The sequence below is a fragment of the Peromyscus eremicus genome, chromosome 3, assembly GCF_949786415.1.
Source record: "Peromyscus eremicus chromosome 3, PerEre_H2_v1, whole genome shotgun sequence".
Classification (NCBI taxonomy): domain Eukaryota; kingdom Metazoa; phylum Chordata; class Mammalia; order Rodentia; family Cricetidae; genus Peromyscus; species Peromyscus eremicus.
In genome coordinates, this window is record NC_081418.1 from 135,006,647 (window position 1) to 135,027,668 (window position 21,022).

The 21,022-nt window shown below is 50.6% G+C and overlaps 2 protein-coding genes across 11 annotated transcripts in view; both read left to right on the plus strand.

Moving 5' to 3' along the window:
• The first annotated feature begins 1,375 nt into the window (after positions 1–1,375).
• On the plus strand, positions 1,376–7,490 carry Pianp (PILR alpha associated neural protein). Of its 2 annotated transcripts, none has more exons than XM_059258583.1 (6): positions 1,376–1,475; positions 3,452–3,511; positions 3,772–4,277; positions 4,980–5,061; positions 5,790–6,011; positions 6,342–7,490. In XM_059258583.1, exons 2-6 carry the CDS (start codon positions 3,507–3,509, stop codon positions 6,361–6,363), a joined length of 837 nt encoding a protein of 278 aa, XP_059114566.1. In that variant the 5' UTR covers positions 1,376–1,475; positions 3,452–3,506; the 3' UTR covers positions 6,364–7,490. The 2 variants fall into 2 exon arrangements, with proteins under 2 accessions (XP_059114566.1, XP_059114567.1); XM_059258584.1 differs by lacking the exon at positions 1,376–1,475 and adding an exon at positions 1,800–2,005.
• A 5,358-nt stretch (positions 7,491–12,848) lies between these two features.
• Znf384 (zinc finger protein 384) overlaps positions 12,849–21,022 on the plus strand; it is a 31,270-nt gene continuing 23,096 nt past the window's right edge. For 3 of the 9 annotated variants that reach the window (XM_059258592.1, XM_059258589.1, XM_059258595.1), the window contains exon 1: positions 13,671–14,181. The gene's annotated coding sequence lies outside the window, so the exon portion shown is untranslated. Of the gene's footprint in view, positions 12,985–13,399; positions 13,645–13,669; positions 14,182–21,022 lie in introns of those variants that run through there. The other 6 variants (XM_059258590.1, XM_059258594.1, XM_059258585.1 and 3 more) reach the window with 5 other exon arrangements.

Below are 21,022 nucleotides of genomic sequence, written 5' to 3' on the forward strand. Positions count from 1 at the left end.
TCCTTGAACTCACTCTGTAGTCCAGGTGGGCCTCGAACTCACAGAGATCCGCCTGCCTCTGCCTCCCAAGTGCTGGGATTAAAGGTGTGCGCCACCACTGCCTGACTCGGGAATTTTTTAATTACTTTTCTTTAGTGTGTGTGTCTCACAGTCTTGCTCAGAGGTCTGATGTCAACTTGAGTCTTCCTTCCACCATGTGGGGCCTGGGGATAGAACTCAGGTAGTCAGGCTTGGTGGCAATCACCTTTGCCCCCTGAGTCACCTCCATGGCCTAGGTTAGGAGAGTTTTCTCTCTCTTTTTTCTTTTTCTTTTTTTTTTTTTTTTTTTTGGTTTTTCGAGACAGGGTTTCTCTGCAGCTTTGGAGCCTGTCCTGGACTAGCTCTGTAGACCAGGCTGGTCTCGAACTCACAGAGATCTGCTCGCCTCTGCCTCCCGAGTGCTGGGATTACAGGCATGCACCACCACCGCCCGGCGGTTAGGAGAGTTTTAAGAGGTCAGGGAAGGCCTCTCAGAAGACTGGATGGAAGTGAGACTGGTGTGGGCCACCCGTGAACGGCCAGGGAAAAGCTTCTAGAGGGAATAGCAGGTGTAAAGCCCTGAGGCAGGTTCCAATTGCCTCCTAGGAACACATGTCAGCTGCACTGTAGCGGAGACACAGAAATCCCTAGGAAAGAAAATCGGACATACCTAGAGATGGGAACCTGCAGGGCTTCCTTGTAAGCCGCAGTAAGTGGTTTGGATATTTTGATATCCTTGGAAAAGCTAAGGACAGTACATGGGTCTCGAACCACTTAAGGACTGTTTGGGTTGCTTCAAAGAGAATGTAGTACATAGCAGGGCCAAAATGAAACAGGGAATTAAGCTTTAGGAGCACTCTAATTTGTGTATGCAGTTTTCTCTCCTACCCCTCCCTGGTCCTCTCATCCATGGTCTTGAACTCCCATCCCTTTCCACCCTGGCCAGAGTTGGGAATTCAAATGTATGGGTGACTCAGAATTTCAGAACTGCTTGGGGGGGGGGGGCGGTCAGAAATCATGGGGTGTCGAGCTACCCTAAGGCAGAGGGGGAGCGTGCCATCATAACCCGAAGAACTGGGGGTCTCCGCCTCCCATCCTTGCTGCCCTCCTCAACCTTGCCTGCACCTGGGACAAAAGCTGAGCTCGCAGTGTGGCAAGCGACGGGTTAAGCCGTGCGTGGCCTACAGACGCGAAGAGGAGAGGCGGAGACCAAGTGGTCCTAGTCGCCCGCCGAACCCAGCCGAGCCCGGCCGAGCCCAGCCGAGCCCAGCCGAAGCGAGCATCTCCCGCCGTCGCCGCCGCCCCGCGCCCCCGGCGCCCGCCCCCCTCCGGCTCCAGCGCCTCGCTGCCAGGCAAACCTCCCGACCATGCCCGGTGCCCCACCCGCTTCTGCGACCCCCCAGCCCCGCGCAGCTCCGAGCGCCTGCAGTCGTCGCGCCGTTACGCCAGGCATGCAGGTGAGCGAGGGGGGGGGGGGGACCTAACGCCCCCACCCAGAGGGAGCGGGCCCTGCCCTCCCCAGTGCCAGCTCCGCGCCCTTCGCCTCCCGCCCCTCCTGGTCTGGTCCCTTGTCGGGCTCCAGCCACCAAGAGCTCCTTTCCACCGTGCCCTGCGTCCCTCCGCTGTCCCGACTTCATCCGAACCTCCTGGTGCAGCAGTCAGCGTCTCCGCGGCTGCCTCCATCCCGCCTTTAGCTCATCCTGCAGCTTCGAGCATCCTCCTGCCTCAGGTCCCCTTTCCGCTCCGGGTGCTCCCTCCGAATCCCATGGCTGATCTTTTCCTGGTTCGCGCCGCTTTCCAGCCCTGTGGAGGGAGTGCAGGCCTGTGGGACTGGCGGGCTTGGGGGCTCTGCTAGGGATGGGGCCCTGTTCCCCCACCCCACCCCCAGTTTGTCTTCTGCGCACAACAGGTCGGTGAGGAGCGCGAAGCGGGTGGGGTGGCGCACCAGCTCCGGGACTGCGGACTTCCTGGAGGGGGTGACCAAGGGGTACGGGGTGTGTGTGTGAAGGGGCTGGAGGGGACGTTGGCGGCGGGGGATGTAGCAGACAGGGGCAGGTGGGTCCTGTTGTCAGCGGACCACTGGTGTCTCTGGGCCCTCATCCGCTCCACTGGTTCATCTACCATTTCTTTCCTCCCTTCTCTAACCTTCCCTCACCGAGTCCCCAGGCCTATCTCTTTCCTTTCCCTTCGCTTTCACCTGGCCTCCAGCTCTGTCTCCATATCCCTTTAAATTTCAAGAAACAATTCCTAACTCCTCCATCTTTGCTGTTCCTCCCCCCCACCCCGTTCCCGTTCCTTCCTTTTCTGATTTTGCCTTCAACACCATGTTCTTTTCTATCTCAATGACTTCCCCCTCATCTCCGATCTCCATCGCTTCTTTTCCCTCTCTCTTTGCTTCTGTCCTGACCAGACCCCTCTCCCCCTCCCCCTGCCGATTCGCTCACTTTCTCCTCCCCGTCCTCTTCTCCCTTCAGCGTCCTCTGACTCTTCTGCAGCCCCTCTTCCCTCGCCATCTCTTCCCAGCTGCTGTTCACCTTTCTTTCTACTCTTGAGCAACCTTTTCCCTTTCAGCCCTTCACACCCGTCACACCTATTGTCCATCACCCCCTTCCCTCCCCCGCGGATTCTCTGGTAGTGTTCAACATGCACACAGAGACTAGGAATCCAGTAGACACAGGGTGTCACATGCTTCTCTCTGGAGACCCTAGCCCCCTGGGATTCACCACCCTCAGCTTGGAGACTGTGCACTTCCTTTCGGAACTAACCATCCAGACTCTCCTAGGACTTTGCCCAGAAGAGCCACAGTTGAGGGGGTGGCTTCCCTGGAGCTCCACCTTCTTTCAGAAGGTGCATTTGGATGGTTAGACATCCAGCACAGAGACCATGTTCTGGAGTTTCTCTCCCACCTACCATTTTCTCCCATTTTTCCGAAAAGGCAGCTAGCTTCTGGGTTTTGTCGCAAGAGAAGTGCCTGGCCCTACAAGAGGTGAGGGGGCTTCCGGTGCCCCTCCACCCCCCAACACGCACTAAGATTGACTTCCCCTTCCCTCCCCCACTCTCAAACTCCCTCCCTAGCGGTAGGTGCTCAGGGAATCACAAGGTTCTTGGCTCTAAATTAAGATCCAAGAAGCCTGAAGCTGTGGGCAGAGGAAGTGAGACGGAAGGAAGCCAAAGAGGCAAGAGTAGACAGACATTGGGGCCAGGAGGTAACAGGAACCCATCTGGGATGCTGTAGGTGGGGCGGGGGGCTACTTTAGGGAGTTTTCCCCTAAAAGGATGCTACAAAGCAGTGGATGCTGGGAAGCAGCAGCGTGGCTGGTAACTGTGCTGTGGGGGGCGGGGGGCGGTGGCATGAAGGGGCAGAATTGGTGGATGGATGAGCTGGGGAGCACACAGGGCAGGTTCGGCTGTGACACCCTCATTTTTCCTCCAGTAAAGGCCGAAAATCTGGGTCACAGCTGAGGAAGACCTCAGATACGGAGTGCAGAATGTGGTAAGTTTGGCCCAGCAGAGGGAGCTTGGAGACCACTTTCCCTGGGGGATTGGGCCCTTTCTCTGCCTAGGCCAACTCAGGGCCTCTGGAGGACTGGCCCCCTAGGAAGAGACAAAAGGAAGCCAGCGTCTTCCTAACACACACCTGCTCTGGCAGAGAAACCTGGAGGGAGGGGCCCAAGGTTTCTGGTGTGAGCCTGCCCTTCTTCTACACGAGCCCACCCTGGCCTGGACCTCACCTGCTTTTTCTCCCTCCTATAGGCCTGCTCTGCTGCTGTCCCAGCTCTTCCCTCTCTGGCCTCTGCTGTTGTTACCCCTCCCTCCGCCTGTGCAGGGCTCCTCCCCTCGATCCCCACCAGCCCCAGCCCGTCCCCCCTGCGTCCGGGGTGGCCCCTCAGCCCCGCGCCATGTGTGTGTTTGGGAGCGGGCTCCTCCACCAAGCCGGTCCCCAAGGGTCCCAAGATCACGTCGGCAAGCTCCGCCAGGCACTGCACCTCCTGCCACCCCATCAGGCTTTGAAGAGGGGCCTCCCTCATCTCAGTACCCCTGGGCTATTGTGTGGGGTCCCACAGTATCTCGGGAGGATGGAGGGGACCCCAACTCGGTCAATCCTGGATTTCTGCCCCTGGACTATGGTTTTGCAGCCCCACATGGGCTGGCTACCCCGCACCCCAACTCAGACTCCATGCGGGATGATGGAGATGGGCTCATCCTTGGGGAAACACCTGCTACCTTGAGGCCCTTCCTGTTTGGAGGGCGTGGGGAAGGTGAGTGAGCAAGGCTGGTAGGGATGGGGAGGGTGGTTGAAGACTCTGAACGGCTGAAACTGAGTCCTTATCTGTGTCTTCAGTCAATGCACGAGGTTCTAGCTGGCAAGGATGCAGAGGTGGGGATGCTACCTGCACTCTGAAGGAGTTCAGGTCCACTGTTGAAGACAGATGTGTAAACATGTGGGGATGAGTCAACATAATAAACACCCTAAAAGAAGCACTTACAGCACGTTGTTAGGAAAACAGAGACGTGAGAGACAGTTTCACCCTGGGGATCAGGACAGATCAAACAATTTACATGTGAGATAGACCTTAAAAACAGAATGGGGTATTCCAGGTAGAGGGGTGCCGTGGAAGAAGGTCACTACCAGGCAGTGTGTTAGCACGTACTGTGCTGGATGGTGGCTTAGGGTTGGGCCAGGGAAGATCGTCTGATACCTCTACCCCCATTTCTATACAGGAGGATAGTTCTCTCTGACCTTGGAGCCTCATCCTCATCACATCTATGTGTAAGATTTGGTACATGTAATGTTTGGGAAAGTAGAAGAGCTGACAGCTCAGGAGAAAGTTGGTGATAAAAATAAGAAGAGGGAGAGTCTTCAGAGTAGACAGGCAGTGTGCACTGGCTGGGCAGCACTCAGCCACACCCTCCTCTGAGCCTGCCTCGGGCCCCCCAACGCTGTCTTCCGTCCTTATCAGGTGTGGACCCTCAGCTTTACGTGACAATTACCATATCCATCATCATCGTCCTTGTGGCTACAGGCATCATCTTCAAGTTTTGGTAAGCTGGGGGAGAGGGATGTCTGAAGGCTTGTAAAGGCTAGACAGAGGGTAAGATCAAGGACAGCAGTTTCACTGGAGGAGGAAATCACGGATGAAGGGAAGAGCTTGAAAAAAAAACTAATTGGAGTGGAGGAGGACTGAGAGAAACCAGTGCCGATTCCTCCAGAAAAATACAAGGGTAGTGGGAGGGAGGGGGGGTTATTTATCTATACCGGGGACTTTGGTGGGCAGCTCTCCAAGACAGAGACAGCTGAACCAGGCTGCAGAACCCTTTCTGAGGACTTCTGTTGAGGAGGAAGGAAATCGGGAACTTTCTTTGTACGCATTTAATAGTGGGTCACATAGTCCTTCACACTTTACTGAGAGAATCATTAGACTCAGGTGCCCAAGTCATTAGCTGACTTTGAACTTGAACTAAATCTGCCAGGTACCTGCGGAGGAGAGGAATTGCTCCTCTGGGCATCAGTGTGGCAATTTTCAGGGGCTTTGTATTGGTGGGGAGGGGCACTAAGCCTGTGGCTCTCCGAAGATCGTTTAGAGGGAAGCAGAAGGAGTAGCTTGATGGGTGCATGGTCTCAGAGGACAGTTTCAGTACTGTGGAGAAGTTGGAGGTGCCGGGGAGGGAGGGAGGGAGGGAGGGAGGGAGAAGCTGGTTGACCAGTGGTGCTGGCCTAAGGTAGAGGGTACTCAAGTGTGTGAAAGACCTCTTTCCTTCTGATGCTCAAGCTGGGACCGCAGCCAGAAGCGGCGGAGGCCCTCAGGGCAGCAAGGTGCCCTGAGGCAGGAGGAGAGCCAGCAACCATTGACAGATCTGTCCCCTGCTGGAGTCACTGTGCTGGGGGCCTTCGGGGACTCACCTACCCCCACCCCTGACCATGAGGAGCCCCGAGGGGGACCCCGGCCTGGGATGCCCCAGCCCAAGGGGGCTCCAGCCTTCCAGTTGAACCGGTGAGGGCAGGGGCCAATGGGATGGGAGGGTGAGGAGGGAAGGCAACTGAGGTCTCCAGACCTTCGGTGGGTCTTTCGGGGTGGGTGGTCTTCCCTACTGCAGTCCATGACTCTCCTTTCTGACCTGGTTCCTGGGCCTCTCAAGGGGGCTGTCAGATCCTCTCCCGGGAGAAGGGGACTTTCTGCCCCTCCCTGCCATGTCCTACTCCCCTGCCACCCTTTAAGTCAAGCTCTGCCCTCTTAACCCTGAGTACCCTTTGTCTTGGACTTCTCCTTCTGCTTCAGCCTACTCCTTGGTTCCTGACTATGCACTTTCCCTCTTCCTCTCAGGATTCCCCTGGTGAATCTGTGATGCCCCCCCATGTTGGGGTGCTGCCAAGCAGGAGGCCAAGCGGCCGGCATAGCCACCATCCACTGAGGGGGGGGCAACCGTGGGGAACTGGGACCATGGTGGGGGGCTCCCAGCTCCTGCCCTTGCACACCACCTGGAACACTCACTGACCCCATGGGCAAGCCCAACTGTTTGCCCTCCAGTGTTTGGGGGCTCCCCCATTCCCACCCTTGCACATTCACATGAAAGCCTTGCACACTCACCTCCACCCTCACAGGCCATAGCACACAGTCACGCTCTCCATGCTGCTCTTCTGCTTCGTGTCCCCGTCCACGTCTGCTCAGCTGGCTCCTAGCTCCCCCTCTTGTGACACATGTTGTACCCCCTTTGCATTCTCTGCGCCCATCTCAGACCGGGGATGTGCATTTCTGGCCCAATACATGGCATAGTGCTCACTCTGCCTCATCAACACCCACTGGTCTAGTTTCTGTGGCCCTTGCATGCTGCCCTAGAGGTGGTGGGAGGCGAGCTAGGGGCTCCTCGTGCCGTCTGTCTGTCACAGCCCCATCTCATTCCATGCCTTACGTTTCACTGTCCTTCCATCCCAAGGGCACTGGCACTACTCTGAGGGCTCCCCGACAGGAACGGGGTAGTGAGGCCCAACTGCTAAATTCTGTCATCTGAAATATGGGTTTGGGGGAGTCACCTGCTGCACATGAGAAGGGACTCCCATGTCCTCCTTCCTTCCCAAGCCCCTTGTCTTGTCTGTCCTGGCTGTCTGTGTGTGTCTCTATGGACTTCAGAGCCCCCTGAACAAGTCCTCCTCTCCCCACTCTTCCCTAAGGCCTCCCTAACTGTACCTAGGCTGCCAGGGACTGAAGCCAGCTGGTTCAAGGCCATTGAGAGCTCTGCCTCCACACCCACCCTTCTCTTCCTGGGTCCCCTCATGTCCCCTCTTCCCTCTCCTGCCTCTCCCCCTTTTCCTCTCCTCAGGTTCTTCCCTTTCTCGTTGTTTCTTCCACTTCCCTCCTTCCTCCGACCTGGCTCCTATGCTGTGATATATATTTTTGTATTATCTCTTTCTTCTCGTGGTGATAATCTTGTGGGATGTAAGTTTCAAAATTTTCAAATAAAGCCTTTGCAAGATAGTGAAGTCCCGTTTTGCCTTATAACACACACACACACACAGGACTGGCAGGCAGGAAGGATGGTAAACAAAGGGAGATGGGGAACTTCTCCAGACTACACTGTCACCTGAAGCTGGAGGCTGATGGACGTCTGAACTTGGGACGGACTGGAGGAACTGTCATCAGGAGTGTGGCTTGCTTGCTCCTTCTTAGTGAGGATCAAGAGAGACCAAGAGAAAAGGGACAGAGAAAAGGGGGACATTTCTTAGGTCAGGCAATGGGCAAGCCAGAAAGTGACAAATTGATTGGAGACAGGGTCACTCTGGAGTCCAGGCTGGCTGATACTAGATCCTCCCACCTTGGCCTCCTGAGTGCTGGGATTACAGGCATGAGTCACCACACTGGGCAAGACAGCTAAGACAGGGGATAAAGGGTAAAAGGAGAGAAAGATGGAGGGGAAAAAGGTTGAGCCATGGGAGAGAGGGCTGTATTTGGTTTATTTTCTTTTTTTTTTTTAATTTTTTTTTTTAAATTATTTTATTTATTTATTTATTATGTATACAGTATTCTGCCTGCATGTGTCCCTGCAGGCCAGAAGAGGGCACCAGATCTCATTACGGATGGTTGTGAGCCACCATGTGGTTGCTGGGAATTGAACTCAGGACCTCTGGAAGAGCAGTCGGTGCTCTTAACCACTGAGCCATCTCTCCAGCCCTTGGTTTATTTTCATCCCTGGTCCTTAACATTTCCCTACCCACAACTGCCCGCCAAAAGCTATGCTGCACCAGAAGCCCTGTGGTTAGCTCATTAGCTTTTCCATTCTGAGAAAGGCATTTGCTGGGGTGTGGGGGCGGAATCAAGGGGTGTGTCTGGGGAGGGAACACAGGCTGCCCAGCTGGGATCAGTCACCTCTGAGGTCCCAATTCTAGGTTTGGCTCTTTAACAGCCCTAGTAAAGCCCACACATCAGCTTCTCAGCTGTTGCTAGGTTCTGTTGCTGTGGTAACCACCTAGGTCTTGCTCATCCCCCCCCTCCCCAATCTGTGCCTCACCTGCTCCCTGGAAATGGGTAGCCCAGGAAGTAGGAGACAATATAGTATCCAAGAGCGCAGTGTGGGCTGCCTGGACTGTACCTGCCTCCATGTGTTTTATATAAATAGGATGTCTCTGTGTGTGTTGGCATGTATGTTTTAGATGCTGGGGAGCTGCACTGTATATTGAGGGGTGTGGCTGAGCCCCTAAGGCACATGATGATGAGTATGGGGAGGAAGGAATGTATTTCTCAAGACAACAGTAGTGTTTAGGACAGACTGCTCCAGAGGAAAGCAGCAAGGGGGCCAGAGTAACGAACCAACCAGCAGAGGTCTGAGGCAATCACGCCTCCTGGGGAGGGCTGTCAACACACTGCACCCAGAGAACCCAGAGGGATGGGAAAGAAGGGAGAGAGCCGGGAGGAGACCAAAGGTGCAGGGTGAGGTGCTGACAGGCTGTGCTAGGGAAGGGCTCTGGGGAAGGTGAGGGAAGCCTCCTTAACCTTTCCAGCTTTCCCCACAGGGCTGGAGCCCTTGCCAGAGGAGAGTGGAAGGAAAGAGCATTTGGTGCAGAAGGGCATGGAACTCGTGTTGGGAGGGCTTCCTGCTCTCACCTTCAACAACTCTCTTTAGAGGGACAGTGTGACCCTGTGGCTCATCCATATGCAAAAGGCACACACGAAGTCCCCTAATGAAGAAGGAATTAATTGCTGTCTGATTAGACTGTGGTTCTCCTAAATTTAAATAAATTAAACAGGCCATTAAAGATACTGGAATCTCGCCTGTTCCCTTTCCCTAAATGCTCTCTTCCCCATGGAAAGGCATACGGCTAAAAGATGGGAGAAAGGAGGCAATCTGGATGTCTGGATTGCCTAGAGGAGTTGTGCTAGCCGGGGTCAGTGCTAACCATGACATTGCATGAGGCTCTGGGGAACAGAGCTTAATTTTCCTCTTTCCAAACACTCGACGGGTGACTCGGATCCTCAAGTCCTCAGAAGGCTTTGGGGAAATAAAGAGTTATAGAGGGGAGAGAAAACAAGCTGCTCTTCTGGAAGTTTCTGTGGCAACATGCCACAGGCCTGACTGGAAGCGTCATCTTCTATCACCAAACTCTCTGCTGAGGGAGTCCATGAAATGACGCAGCCAAGGTTTTCCTGGGCACCGTTGTGGCACACACCAAAGCAGGGGATGGGGAAGGCCCCAGGAGGAGGGATCTCCTAGCAGAGCTCAGGCTGTGGAAATGATTCAAGACGGAAACTGTGCCAGCTGGAGAACCCCAGGCTAAAATTAACAGCCCCCCCCCCATGTCCCACACTCACTGCTCTGAAGCTTTGTTCTGGGGACTTAAGTCGCTCCTTACGGCAAAGGCAGGAGGGAGGGTGGGATGCCAGAGGCACGGAGGCTCAGGAAGTGGTCATGAGTGTGTACAGGAGGCAGAGCTGGAGAACCAGGACTGTTGGGGGTTACTATTTTACCTCCGCATTCCTTTCCTCTCCTCCCTTCTTCCTTTTTTCTTTCACCTCCTTCTCTTTTGGAGGCAAAGCCTTCTCCATGCAACCCAGGCTGGCCTGCCTGTAACTCCAATAGTGCCACAGCTACTTGAATGCTGGGATTACAGGTACATGATGACTGAGCCACATAAGCCCTTGTCCTGCTAATTCACCACTGAAATCAACACAGACTGAGTGCCAGGCTCACCAATGTGATAAAAAAGGAAGAAACACTTTGCATGGTAGCTTATCCCTGTAATTCCAGTGCTTGGGTGATCAGGAGATCAAGGCCATCTTAGCTAAGAGGTAAGTTTGAGGTCAGTCTGAGCTCTGTGAGACCATCTCAAAACACCAAACAACAAAATAGTGCTGGGGAGATGTAAGTATGAGGATCTGGGTCTGATGGCTCAGATCTGTAATTCCAGCACTGGGCAGGCAGGAAGACTCTTAGGGCCCGATGACCAGTCGATGTAGCCAATTGGTGAGCTTTAGGTTCAGTTAAGAGACCCCACCTCAAAAGGAAAAAAAAAAAAAAAAGAGCATAGGGACTAAGAAAAACATGTGGTAATGACCACTGGCCTCCACTTACACACACATACACAAAAACTCAAACCCAAACAAATAAAAAGTGTGGTGGCTCACGTCTGCACTCCAGCACTGAGGAGGGAGACTGAGGCAGCGGACTGGGAGTTCAAAGTTATCCTAGTAAGTTCCTGGCCAGCCTGGGCTACAAGAGATTTTGTCTCAAAAAGTAGACAAAACTATCTGGTCAACCTGACCCCAGGCTAAGCCAAAGCTACATAATGCGACCCTACCTCAAATTAACTAACAAATATATAAAGGTGTCATTTGCTATTCCTGGCTGTGACTTTTGGGAGAAGGTCACTTAGGCAGTCTTTCTTTAATTATCTACAGAATAAGATCACAGTTATTTGTTAGAGTAATTTTCCTTTCTCGCTGAGGAAACTCAATTCTGCATTTGCCAAAACAGACCGGAGCTCAGCTAGATTCTAGCTAGATCATGCTGTTTGCCCTTGTGGCTATATAGATTTACGAAATAAATAAATATTAAGATCTTCCCAGGGTTTGGTACTGAGATGGATTTCTGGTAATCATGTCCTTTAATCACACCAGCCAATTGAAGCCGAGGCAGCTGGTACAGGAGACCACCAGAAACCTGCAGAACAGAGGGAATCACTTCATTTACAGACTTGAGAGAGTAGGGGCTCAGAGCCTAGGCTAGTGAAGGAAGCAGATGGGATATAAGGAGGCATCTAGGAAGTTCATCCCACTGTCCCATCCTGCCTTGGGGCTGTTACTTGCCAGTAATTTAGCAACTCAGGGAAGGTACAAGACGGGATAGAAGGAGGCTGATCCCCTCTACAGGGCAGCACCTGTGACTTAACACATATTATTTCAGTATCTACTGTGAACAGTTTCTTCCCTGCCTAGAGATTCAGATATACAGATTAACTAAAATCAACAGTAAAAGCTATAGACTAAGAAATCCCATCACTTAGGAGGTGGAGAAAAGCGGATCAAAGATTCAAGGTCAGCTTTAACTATACCTATGTACGATCCTGTTTCAAAGACAAAGACATAACCGGCAGTAGTAACCCAAGCCTTTAATCCCAGCACTTGGGAGGCAAGAGGCAGGTGGACCTGTGAGTTCGAGACCAGCCTGGTCTACGGACAGAATTCCAGTACAGCCAGGGCTACACAGAGAAACCCTGTTGTAGGAGAAAAAAAAAAAAAAAAAGACAAAGACACACAGTAAATGTTATAAAATTTTAAAAGAAACTTTGGGTTGGAGCAATCAGGGAAGATCTCCTGCAATGGTTCATAATGAATTGCTCATTTATGCAACAAAAGTTTACTGAACAGTTTAAGTTCTGGGATCTGTTGATATCACAGGGCGCAATTCAAAGTCCTTGCCCTTATGGAGCTGGGAGGTAAGCTGTAAACAACATCAGGTACGCTGAGCGTTGTATTTAAAAGTAAAACCTGGTAAGAAGAGAGAGATGTGGGTGGAGGCAACAAGAAAAGACCAAAGCAAAGATAGAGTATCGGTGTGGTCAGAGGAAGACCGGTTGGATGTTGATAGCACTTAACGCAGGTACCTCAAACAACTATGGGCCCATTCTTACCTTTCCTCGACTATTCAAAGCAATGAGACTTTCCCCACCCTAGCTCACCAGAGACATTCGTGAAGATCCAAGGAAAAAGGTTAATTCCCTAAAACTGCGTATTACCCTTAGAAATGAGCTCAGAAGTGATCCGTCTGAAGAATCCGTACCGTCTCTATGCGGCTGAGGGATGGCTCAGCCGTAAGGAGTGCTTGTTGCTCTTCCGGAAGACCGGAGGTTCGGTCCAGCACCCAGGCAGGGAAGCTCGAAGCTATCTGTAACTCCAGTGGGCTGCTGAGGGCACCCGCACACACTTACACAGATATATACATATCCACAAAAATAAAGTAAATCTAGAAAAGGCGAGGAGAACCTGCACTGTCTTTAATGCCTTGATGCATAATTCATGAACCTGTCCAGCTTCCACGCTCCCACTTCCCCACAAGTCTCTTCCGGAAGCCCGGGAGCTCTCTTCGGATGCTCAGCTTCTGCCCGTAACAGAACCCGCCTTCACTTCCGCTGAGGCGTCACATCAACCGATCGCTCTACAGGTCCCTGGGTAGGAGCCACTTCCGCCCTTACTTGTCGTAACTTCTGCCCTCAGTATCCTTGAGCCCTAGCAGCGCCGGATGTCTTCTCGCCGGTCCCGGAAGTGACTCGGTCTTTGAACTCTCCCCCCCCCACTCCTTTCCTGCTGCCGCCCTCCCTTCGCTACTTCCCTCCCTCTCCCCCCCCTTTTCGTTTCCGGCTCTCCCGCCTTCTCCGTGAAACGACTCCTCACTGAAGCTGTTGGGGGGGGGGGGGAGGGAGGAAGGTGGGCGTGGAGGAATTGGGGTTCCCGGGAGCACGAGCCGCAGCACCACTTCCGGGTGAGTGTTCGGGAGGGAGGGCGGGGGGCCACACACCGCCTCGCGCCCCCGCCCTGCGGGTGTCTCGCGCGCAGCCCGGCGAGTGTGGGGGTCCGTCTGGCGCCCGCAGTGCATGCCCGCGCACCCCGCCTTCCGTTCCCCATCCCGCGGCCCGCGGGCCCTCGCGCTCCCTCGGCTCCCTCCGTTCCCTGCAAACGCCGCCCCTGCTGCGCGCTGGCTCAGGCGCTGGCGCCGCCGCCGCCGCCGCCGCCGCCGCCGCCGGGTGAGTCTCGCGCCGCTGCAGTCGGCGCGCGCCAAGCTCTTTGCTCCTCCCCCTCCCCTTTTCCTTGGGTGAGCGGGATGGGGGGGGGTCCGCGATGGGACTGTAAGTGTGTCTGTCCCGGAACCGGAAGTGGTTGTGGAGGAGCGGGCGATGAGGAGGAATGGGGGGGGTTTAGGGGGCGGGTGCCCGTCTGGTGGGTGGCAGAGTTCAGCTCCCTGGAGGGGCAAAGGAGGGACGTCCCAAAGACCGGTCTTTGAGGAAGGAGTGGGAGTTGACATCGGGAGGAAGGACCCAGTTGGGTGTCTCAGGGGGGCGCAGGTTTTAGGGGGACAGCTGGGGGTCTCCACTATATAGACCACTGAAGGTTGGAGGAGGTACTTCTTGGCACAAGGCCTTGGGTAGGCAGGGGGCGAAGTCCTCACAGAAGTGGAGGGGGGGGGCGAGGCCAGAGGAAGTGGCTGGGCCTGAACTTGGCACTGTGCCTGACACAAGGGCTTGGGCATCCCCCCCACCCTCAGCTTTGGTTTCTAAAGCCACTTCGCAGGAGCAGGGACCCTCCTGCATCTCCTCTGTTCTCTGACTCCCGGTTACTTGTAGCCCTGGGGAATGAAGAATAAGTGTCTGAGCCTAGGAGTGAAACCCAAATGCTGGTGACAGAATTCATCTTAGTTTTGGGGAACTGGTTTTATTTCCCTTCTATCCACGTAGTGAGTGGCACTGACCGCCTGGGACTCTGCCCTTCCATCCTTGGACTGTTGGCTGGGGAAGCTGCCTGCTTTCCAGATTGCTGACAGTCAAAGAACTTCTGAGGGTCCCTACAGTTGTTTGGTGGCCTCACCTTACTGGCCTCTGTAACCTGGAGAATTTGTTTCCAGAAAGTTCAGGAGCCCTGGAAAGGAGAAGGAATAAGACGTCAGGAGGAAGAGAGAGAGAGGGTAAGACAATCTTGGGTTAATGATTTGGGAGGAGATGGGGTCATAGTCAACTGTTTGGGTTTTTTGTTTTGTTTTGTTGTTGTTTTGTTTTTCCTTAACAATGTGACAGAATTATTGGAGTAATCAACACTTGTAATACTGGTATTTGCTGTTAGAGAAAAAAAAATCCGCCTTTTGTAGTTTAGTTTTTATGTAAAAAGTTGGCACTGTACCTTTGTTACCTTTCCTTGCCACTGGTACTCATCAGGAATGAAATGTGAAATGCTCAGGTGAAACCTGTGAATGGGCTTGCATTTTGTCAGAGGTTTATTTTGCTGTGGAGACACAAGGACCCAGATTGAAAAGGGTAGTCTATGGTGTAGCTTACAGAAAGAAGAAGAAGAAGAGCCAAGTTTGGAGAGTGTTTCCCATTCTTAGTGTCCAGTGGAGGGTTTGTGTGGATCTGTTGAGTGATGAGACTCTAACATGGGATTGTCAGAATTTGATACGTCAGGTAAGGTTTTTCAGGGGGAACACTGCTTCTAGGGTAGTTTGAAATAAAAGGGGATAAAATTATATCATGTCTGCTCTAGTAGTAAGTCAAATCAAAATATGAGACCTGATGCTAATAGTGAAACCATTGTATTTTATTTTTGGGAGACAAGATTTTGTTAAATAGCTCTGGCTAACCTGGAACTCACTAAGTAAACCAGATTGGCCTCAAACTTGAGGCGATCCTTGTACCTCTGCCATCCAAGTGCTGGGACTACAGGCATATGCCACTCAGCATGATAGTAAGAAAGATTCTTTAGTTGAAAAATAGCAGCTAAAAACCACAAGAAACAATAGGGGCTGGGGAGATGGCTCAGCAGTTAAAAGCACTGGTGGCCCTTCCATAGGACCTGAGTTCAATTCCCGGTACCCACATGGCAGCTTACAACTGTCTATAACTGTCGTCCCATGGGATCTGATGCCCTCTTCTCCTATGCAGATGAAACACCCATATGCCTAAAATAAATAAATAAATCTTTAAAAACAACAGCAAAGGGCTGGAGAGATAATTCAGTTGGTAAAGTGCTTATCATACAAACGTAAGGACCTACGTTTGATCCTCAGAATCCATGTAAGAAAGCTGGGCATGATAGGCCTCCAACTGGGGAGGCAGGGACAGGTGGGCTTACTGGCTAGCCAGTGTAGCAAAATTGGTGAGGCCTAGGTCAGTGAGATACCCAGAATCCAAAAATAAAGTAGATGGCCCCTGTGTAATGACACCTGAGGTTGTCCTCTGGCCTCTGTTCACAGGCATCAACACACATCTGTGCACCTTCATAAACACACAAACACTAGATAAAATTGCAAGTAATATAAACCTGTGGTCCTCACCATGTCAGTCAAAGCCATATTCTTCAAGGTCATGACACCTTTACCTTTGGATGGTTGGAAACACTATAAAGGGCTGGGTGGAGGGACAAAACTCTAGTGCGAGAGTGCTTGTCCCATTGTTAACATCTATTTCTTCCAATAACTCCTTTTGAAATAAGAAATCCTTTCTATTTTTTGTAAATTTTTGAATTTGTATTTTATATCTATTTATTTTGTGTATGTTTGTATTCATACCGAGGTCAGAGGACAACTTGAGGGAGTTGGGTCTCCCTATCATGTGGATTCTGGGGATTGAACTCAAGTCAGGCCTGATGGCAATCAGCCTTTTCTGCTGAGCTCTCTCCACAGCTCTGTTTTTTACTTTATTTTTTAATGTAGGGTCTTATCTGGAGGTGGTGACATACGCCTTTACAGTACTTGGGAGGCAGAGGTAGGTGAATCTCTTGAGTTAAAGGCCAGCCAGGTCTACAGAGTGCCAACCAGGACTGCACAGAGAAACCCTGTCTTAGAAAACCAAAAAAAAAAAAAAAAAAAAAGATAGGGTCTCATGTTGCACAAGATGACTTTAAACTCACTTTGTAGCTAAGCCTGAACTTGACCTTGTGCTCCTTCTGTCTCCACCTCAATGCTGGGGTCAGCAGCTTGGCCTCACCCAGGTTTGTGTAGTGCTGGGCATCAAACCTGGGGCTTTATGCATGCTAGGCAAGCCTTGCCCTACTCAGCCAATCACCACACTGAGATTGGAGACTGGAAAGGAAAGGGCTAATTTAATCATGATAGTTTGGGGTGGGGGTTGTTGGGTTTTTTTCCTTTAATTTTTTTAATGTGTATGGTTGTTTTGCCTTTGTGTGTATCTATACCACTTACATGCCCAGTGGCTCTGGAGGCCAGAAGAGGGCACTGAATCTCCTGAAACTGGAGTTATAGGTGGTTTTGAGCTGCCATGTGGATGCTGGGTCTTGAACCCAGGCAAGAGCATCTAGTGCTTTTAACTACTGAGTCATCTCTCCTGCTGTCTGTCTGTGTATCTGACTATCTATCTATCTATCTATCTATCTATCTATCTATCTATCTATCTATCTATCTATCCATCTCTCCTGCTCCCTATCTATCTATCTATCTATCTATCTATCTATCTATCTATCTATCTATCTATCTTTTTGAGATGAGGTCTCACTATATAGGCCAGGCGAGTAGTAAAGTCACCAAGATTCTCCTGCGTCTGTCTCCTGAGTGCTGGAGATTAAAAGATCCACTAGCCCACCACACTGAGCTTGTCTTTGTTTGTTTGTTTATTTTTTGTATTCAGACAAGGTTTCTCTGTGTAACAGTCCTGGTTGTCCAGGAACTCACTTTGTAGACCAGGCTGGCCTCAAAAAGAGATATGCCTGCCTCTGCCTCCCGAGTGCTGGGGCACGGCTTCTTTTTTGTTTTTAAATGTATCAGTACCATTAAAAGTGGTAGAGCCTTTTTTTTAGGTAGATGCTGGGCGTTGGTGGTACACGCCTTTAATCCTAATACTCAGGAGATAGAGGCAGGAGGATCTCTTTGAGTTTGAGGCCAGCCTGGTCTACAGAGCAAGTTTCAGGACTGTTATATAGAGAAACCTTGTCTTGGGGAGAAAAAAACCACACACTGGTAGAGATGTTTTGTGTAGAGTTGGTTTCCCCCATTATATCAGTAGACTTCTTTAGGTTGTGAGAATGTCGAGTAGTTTGGGGAGATTTTCTCTGTGATAGATAAGGGGGAAAGTGAGTGGTAAGATAGCAGGCCAATAAGAATTTGAGTGCTGTGGCATCTGGGGTACCATTTGCATTGTATTTTAGCCATGGCCATCATTCTTGGCTCTGCAGCTGATCTCATGTCAAGGGATATATGGATTTAGGAAAACCTACCAGGAAAAGGATAGTATAGATAGCTTTTTGTTGTTTACATTTTTTTTGTGTGTGTGTGTACAGATGTGAGACAGCACACATGTGGAGGTCAGAGGACAACTTGGAGGAGTTGGTTCTTTCCTTCCACCATGTACGTTCTGGGGATGGAGCTACAGTTATCAATCAGCCTTGGCAGCAAGCACCTTTCACCTGCAAAAACATGTTGTCTGTAGTTTTTGAGATAAGGTCACACTCAGTACCCAGATTGGCCTGGAGCTGTATATGGCAGGAGCCGGCCTCTTACTCCCATAACGGTCCTCCAATCTCAGCCTCTCAAGTGCTTAGATTATAGGTGTGAGCTACTGTGTCCTACAAATTACAGCTTTTTTCTCACATGTCATTTTACAGCTGACTATTTATGCTTTGTGAGCAGTAGTTCTTAAGTGCCTGATTTTGGGCTGTCCTATTTATTGGAAATGCCTCTTTATTTTATTTTGAGACAGTCTTACCATGGATCCTTGGCTGGAAATGTGGAGACCAGCTGGCCTTGAACTCAAAAGAAGAGACCTTCTTGCCTCTGCCTCCCCAGTGCTGGGATTAAAAGCCTGTGCCGTGATGAGTGGTGGGTTAGGGTTTTATTTATTTACTTTTTAAAATGTATTACTTTTTTTTTGTGGGGAGGGGCATGCATCATAGAGCACATGCGGAGTTCAAAACATATTTTGTCATAGTCTATTCACTCTACTATGTGAGTCCTAGGGACTGAACTTAGTCTATTCACTCTACTATGTGAGTCCTAGGGCTTGGCCATTATTCTCTGGCCCTCTGTTACTTTATTTATTTATTTATTTATTTATTTATTTATTTATTTATTTATTTATTTATTTATTTATTTATTTATAATTAAAAAGCATTTACCAGGTGGTGGTGGTACATGCCTTTAATCTTAGTACTTGGGAGGCAGAGGCAGGCGGATCTCTCTCAACTAGAGACCAGCCTGGGCTACAGAATGAGTTCTAGGACAACCAGGGCTACACAGAGAAAACCTGTCTCAAAAAACAAAACAAACAAAAAAATTATTTCATGTGTATGCATATTTTACCCCCATGTACGTATGTATTTGTACCATGTGCATGCCTGGTGTTTGAGAAGATGCGATATGGATGGTTGTAAGCCACTGTGTGGTGCTAAGAACTGGCCCTGAGGCTTCTGTGAGAACAAGTGCTCTTAGTTTCTGAACCATTCTTCAGCCCTGGCTCTCTGTTACTTTAAAAAATAGGGTTTTTTTGTTTTGTTTGAGACAGGGTTTCATGTATCCCAGGCTGGCCTTGCTGTTTAGAATCAAGGATGACCTTGACCTTCTGTTCCTCCTTGGAATTTCCCAGCTGTGGAATTACAGGTATATACTGCCACGCCCAGTTTATAGTATGGGGATCCAGCTCAGGCCTACTGCATGCTTTGCAAGTACTCTGCCAACTGAGCTGTATCCCTGTTTTTAATTATTGTTTTTAATTTACTTTTTTGAGATAGGGTCTCATGTATCCCAGGCTCGCTTCAAGCTTATTATGTAGACCAGGATGACCTTGAACCTTTTTTTTTTTTTTTTTTTTTTTTTAATTATGTGTATGTTTGTGGTTATGTGTATGTGAGTACTCAGGCCAGAGGAATTGGATCCTCCCAGAGCCACCTACCATGAGTGCTAGGAACCAAAGATGGATCTTCTGCAAAAGCAGTATACAATCTTTTTTTTTTTTTTTTTTTCTTCAAGACAGGGTTTCTCTGTGTAGCAGTCCTGGCTGTCCTGGAACTCATTTTGTAGCCCAGGCTGGCCTTGAACTCACTAAGATCTGCCTGGCTCTGGCTCCCAAGTGCTGGGATTAAAGGCGTGTGCCACCACGCCAGGCTCAGTATGCACTCCTAATCATGAAGCCATCTTTCAAGCTGTCTTTCTTGCCCTCAACTCTGAACTTTTCTTTTTTCCACCTAATTAGCCTCCTAATTGGTGCTTAACTGTGTCTCCAAAAGGTCATTCTACCATATGATCAGGCCAGCTGCTTTGGCATGGTGGGGACCATGGTAGACCAGTGGATTCCATGAACATGGGCCCACTGTCACAATTTTCTGGCTGTGAAGTGAGTTCCCTGCTCAGAAACAATGCTACGTGGAATATCATAACGATAGACAAGGCATTCTGTAGTTCCACAGATGGCACTTTTGTCAGAAGCAGGAAAGTTGAATTCATATCTGAGTGCCCGTCTGTTCCAGTAAGGACAAAGCGATTTCCTTTTCATGAAGCAAGTTGTCTGATGTAGTCAACCTGCCACCAGGTCGCTGGCTGGTAATCCCAGGAATGGTGACTATGGGTGCGCAGCAGCTGTAGTCAGGTCAGCAGTGAGTGGAAGTCCATGTAGTCAAGCCCATGCGTAACTTCTGTCTGCCACCATGGCAGCTTTGTTCCTAGGCCCATTGGGCAGTGACAGGATGGGGGTATGGGAGGCTCACTGTCCAGATGGGTTATCCTGTCTACTTGATGATTGGACTCCTGCCGAAGTCACCTTTTGATGAACACTCAGATGAGACACAAGTATCTTCACATCCTTCACTTATTTGGAGAGATCTACTCACATGCCTTTTCTCCCAGATGTTTTTCTCATCTCTTTCCAAGTCCCTGACCATCACTACTCCATTGGCTACAGCCCATGACCATGTGTTCTAACCACAGTGAAGACTCCCCTTTACCTGTGTCTTTCTAGGGGGTCTCAGAAAGGTGTTATAATACTGCAGCTGTCTACTTCTCTGTCCCTGCATAGAATATAGAACCATCAGTAAACCAGGCTCTGTTTTTCTCTACCTCAGGTCATCTGACCATAGGTGCACACCATGAGACTAGGTGCATGCTTGGAAGCAGCAGGCATGTCAGTGGGAATAGAGCGTGCTTCATGTCACTTGCTTGCACCATCCGTGCTGGATTATAGGTTGTGTGGATTTGTTTTATTGGGTTTTGTTTTGTTTTGTTTTGAGACAGTTTCTCTGTGTAACAGCCTTAGCTGTCATGGATCTCACTCTGTAGACCAGGCTGGCCTTGAACTCACAGAAATCTGTCTGCCTTTGCCTCCTAAGTACTGGGATTAAAGGTGTGCACCAGCACTGCCCGGCAAGTTTGTTTTAACATTTCATTATTGTATGTGTGTGTGTGCCTGAGTGTGCTGCTGTGCCTGTGCAGAGATCAGAGGACAACTTGTAGTTGCCAGTTCTCACGTTTTACCTTGTAGGAATAAGGGACCAAACTTAGATTGTCAGGTAAGTGCCCTTACCTGCTGAGCCATCTGCTAGTCCTTGGTTATTTGTTTTTTTGAGACGGGGTCTCATGTATCCCAGACTGGCCTTGAATACTCTATGTAGCAAAGGAGAAGGATGGCCTTGAACTCTCGATCCCCCGTCTCTGCCTCCCACAAGTACTGTGCATATAGGTGTGTGCCATCACACTTGGGTAAGATTGGCCTTTTTGGCCGGGCGGTGGTGGCGCATGCCTTTAATCCCAGCACTCGGGAGGCAGAGCCAGGTGGATCTCTGTGAGTTCGAGGCCAGCCTGGGCTACCAAGTGA

Bases quoted from the DNA above. Each gene is read 5' to 3' on its own strand.
- Pianp (XM_059258583.1), top strand. The intron at 5,062-5,789 runs GTAAGCTGGGGG...CTGATGCTCAAG, and splicing joins GGCATCATCTTCAAGTTTTG to CTGGGACCGCAGCCAGAAGC. The intron at 6,012-6,341 runs GTGAGGGCAGGG...TCTTCCTCTCAG, and splicing joins CCAGCCTTCCAGTTGAACCG to GATTCCCCTGGTGAATCTGT.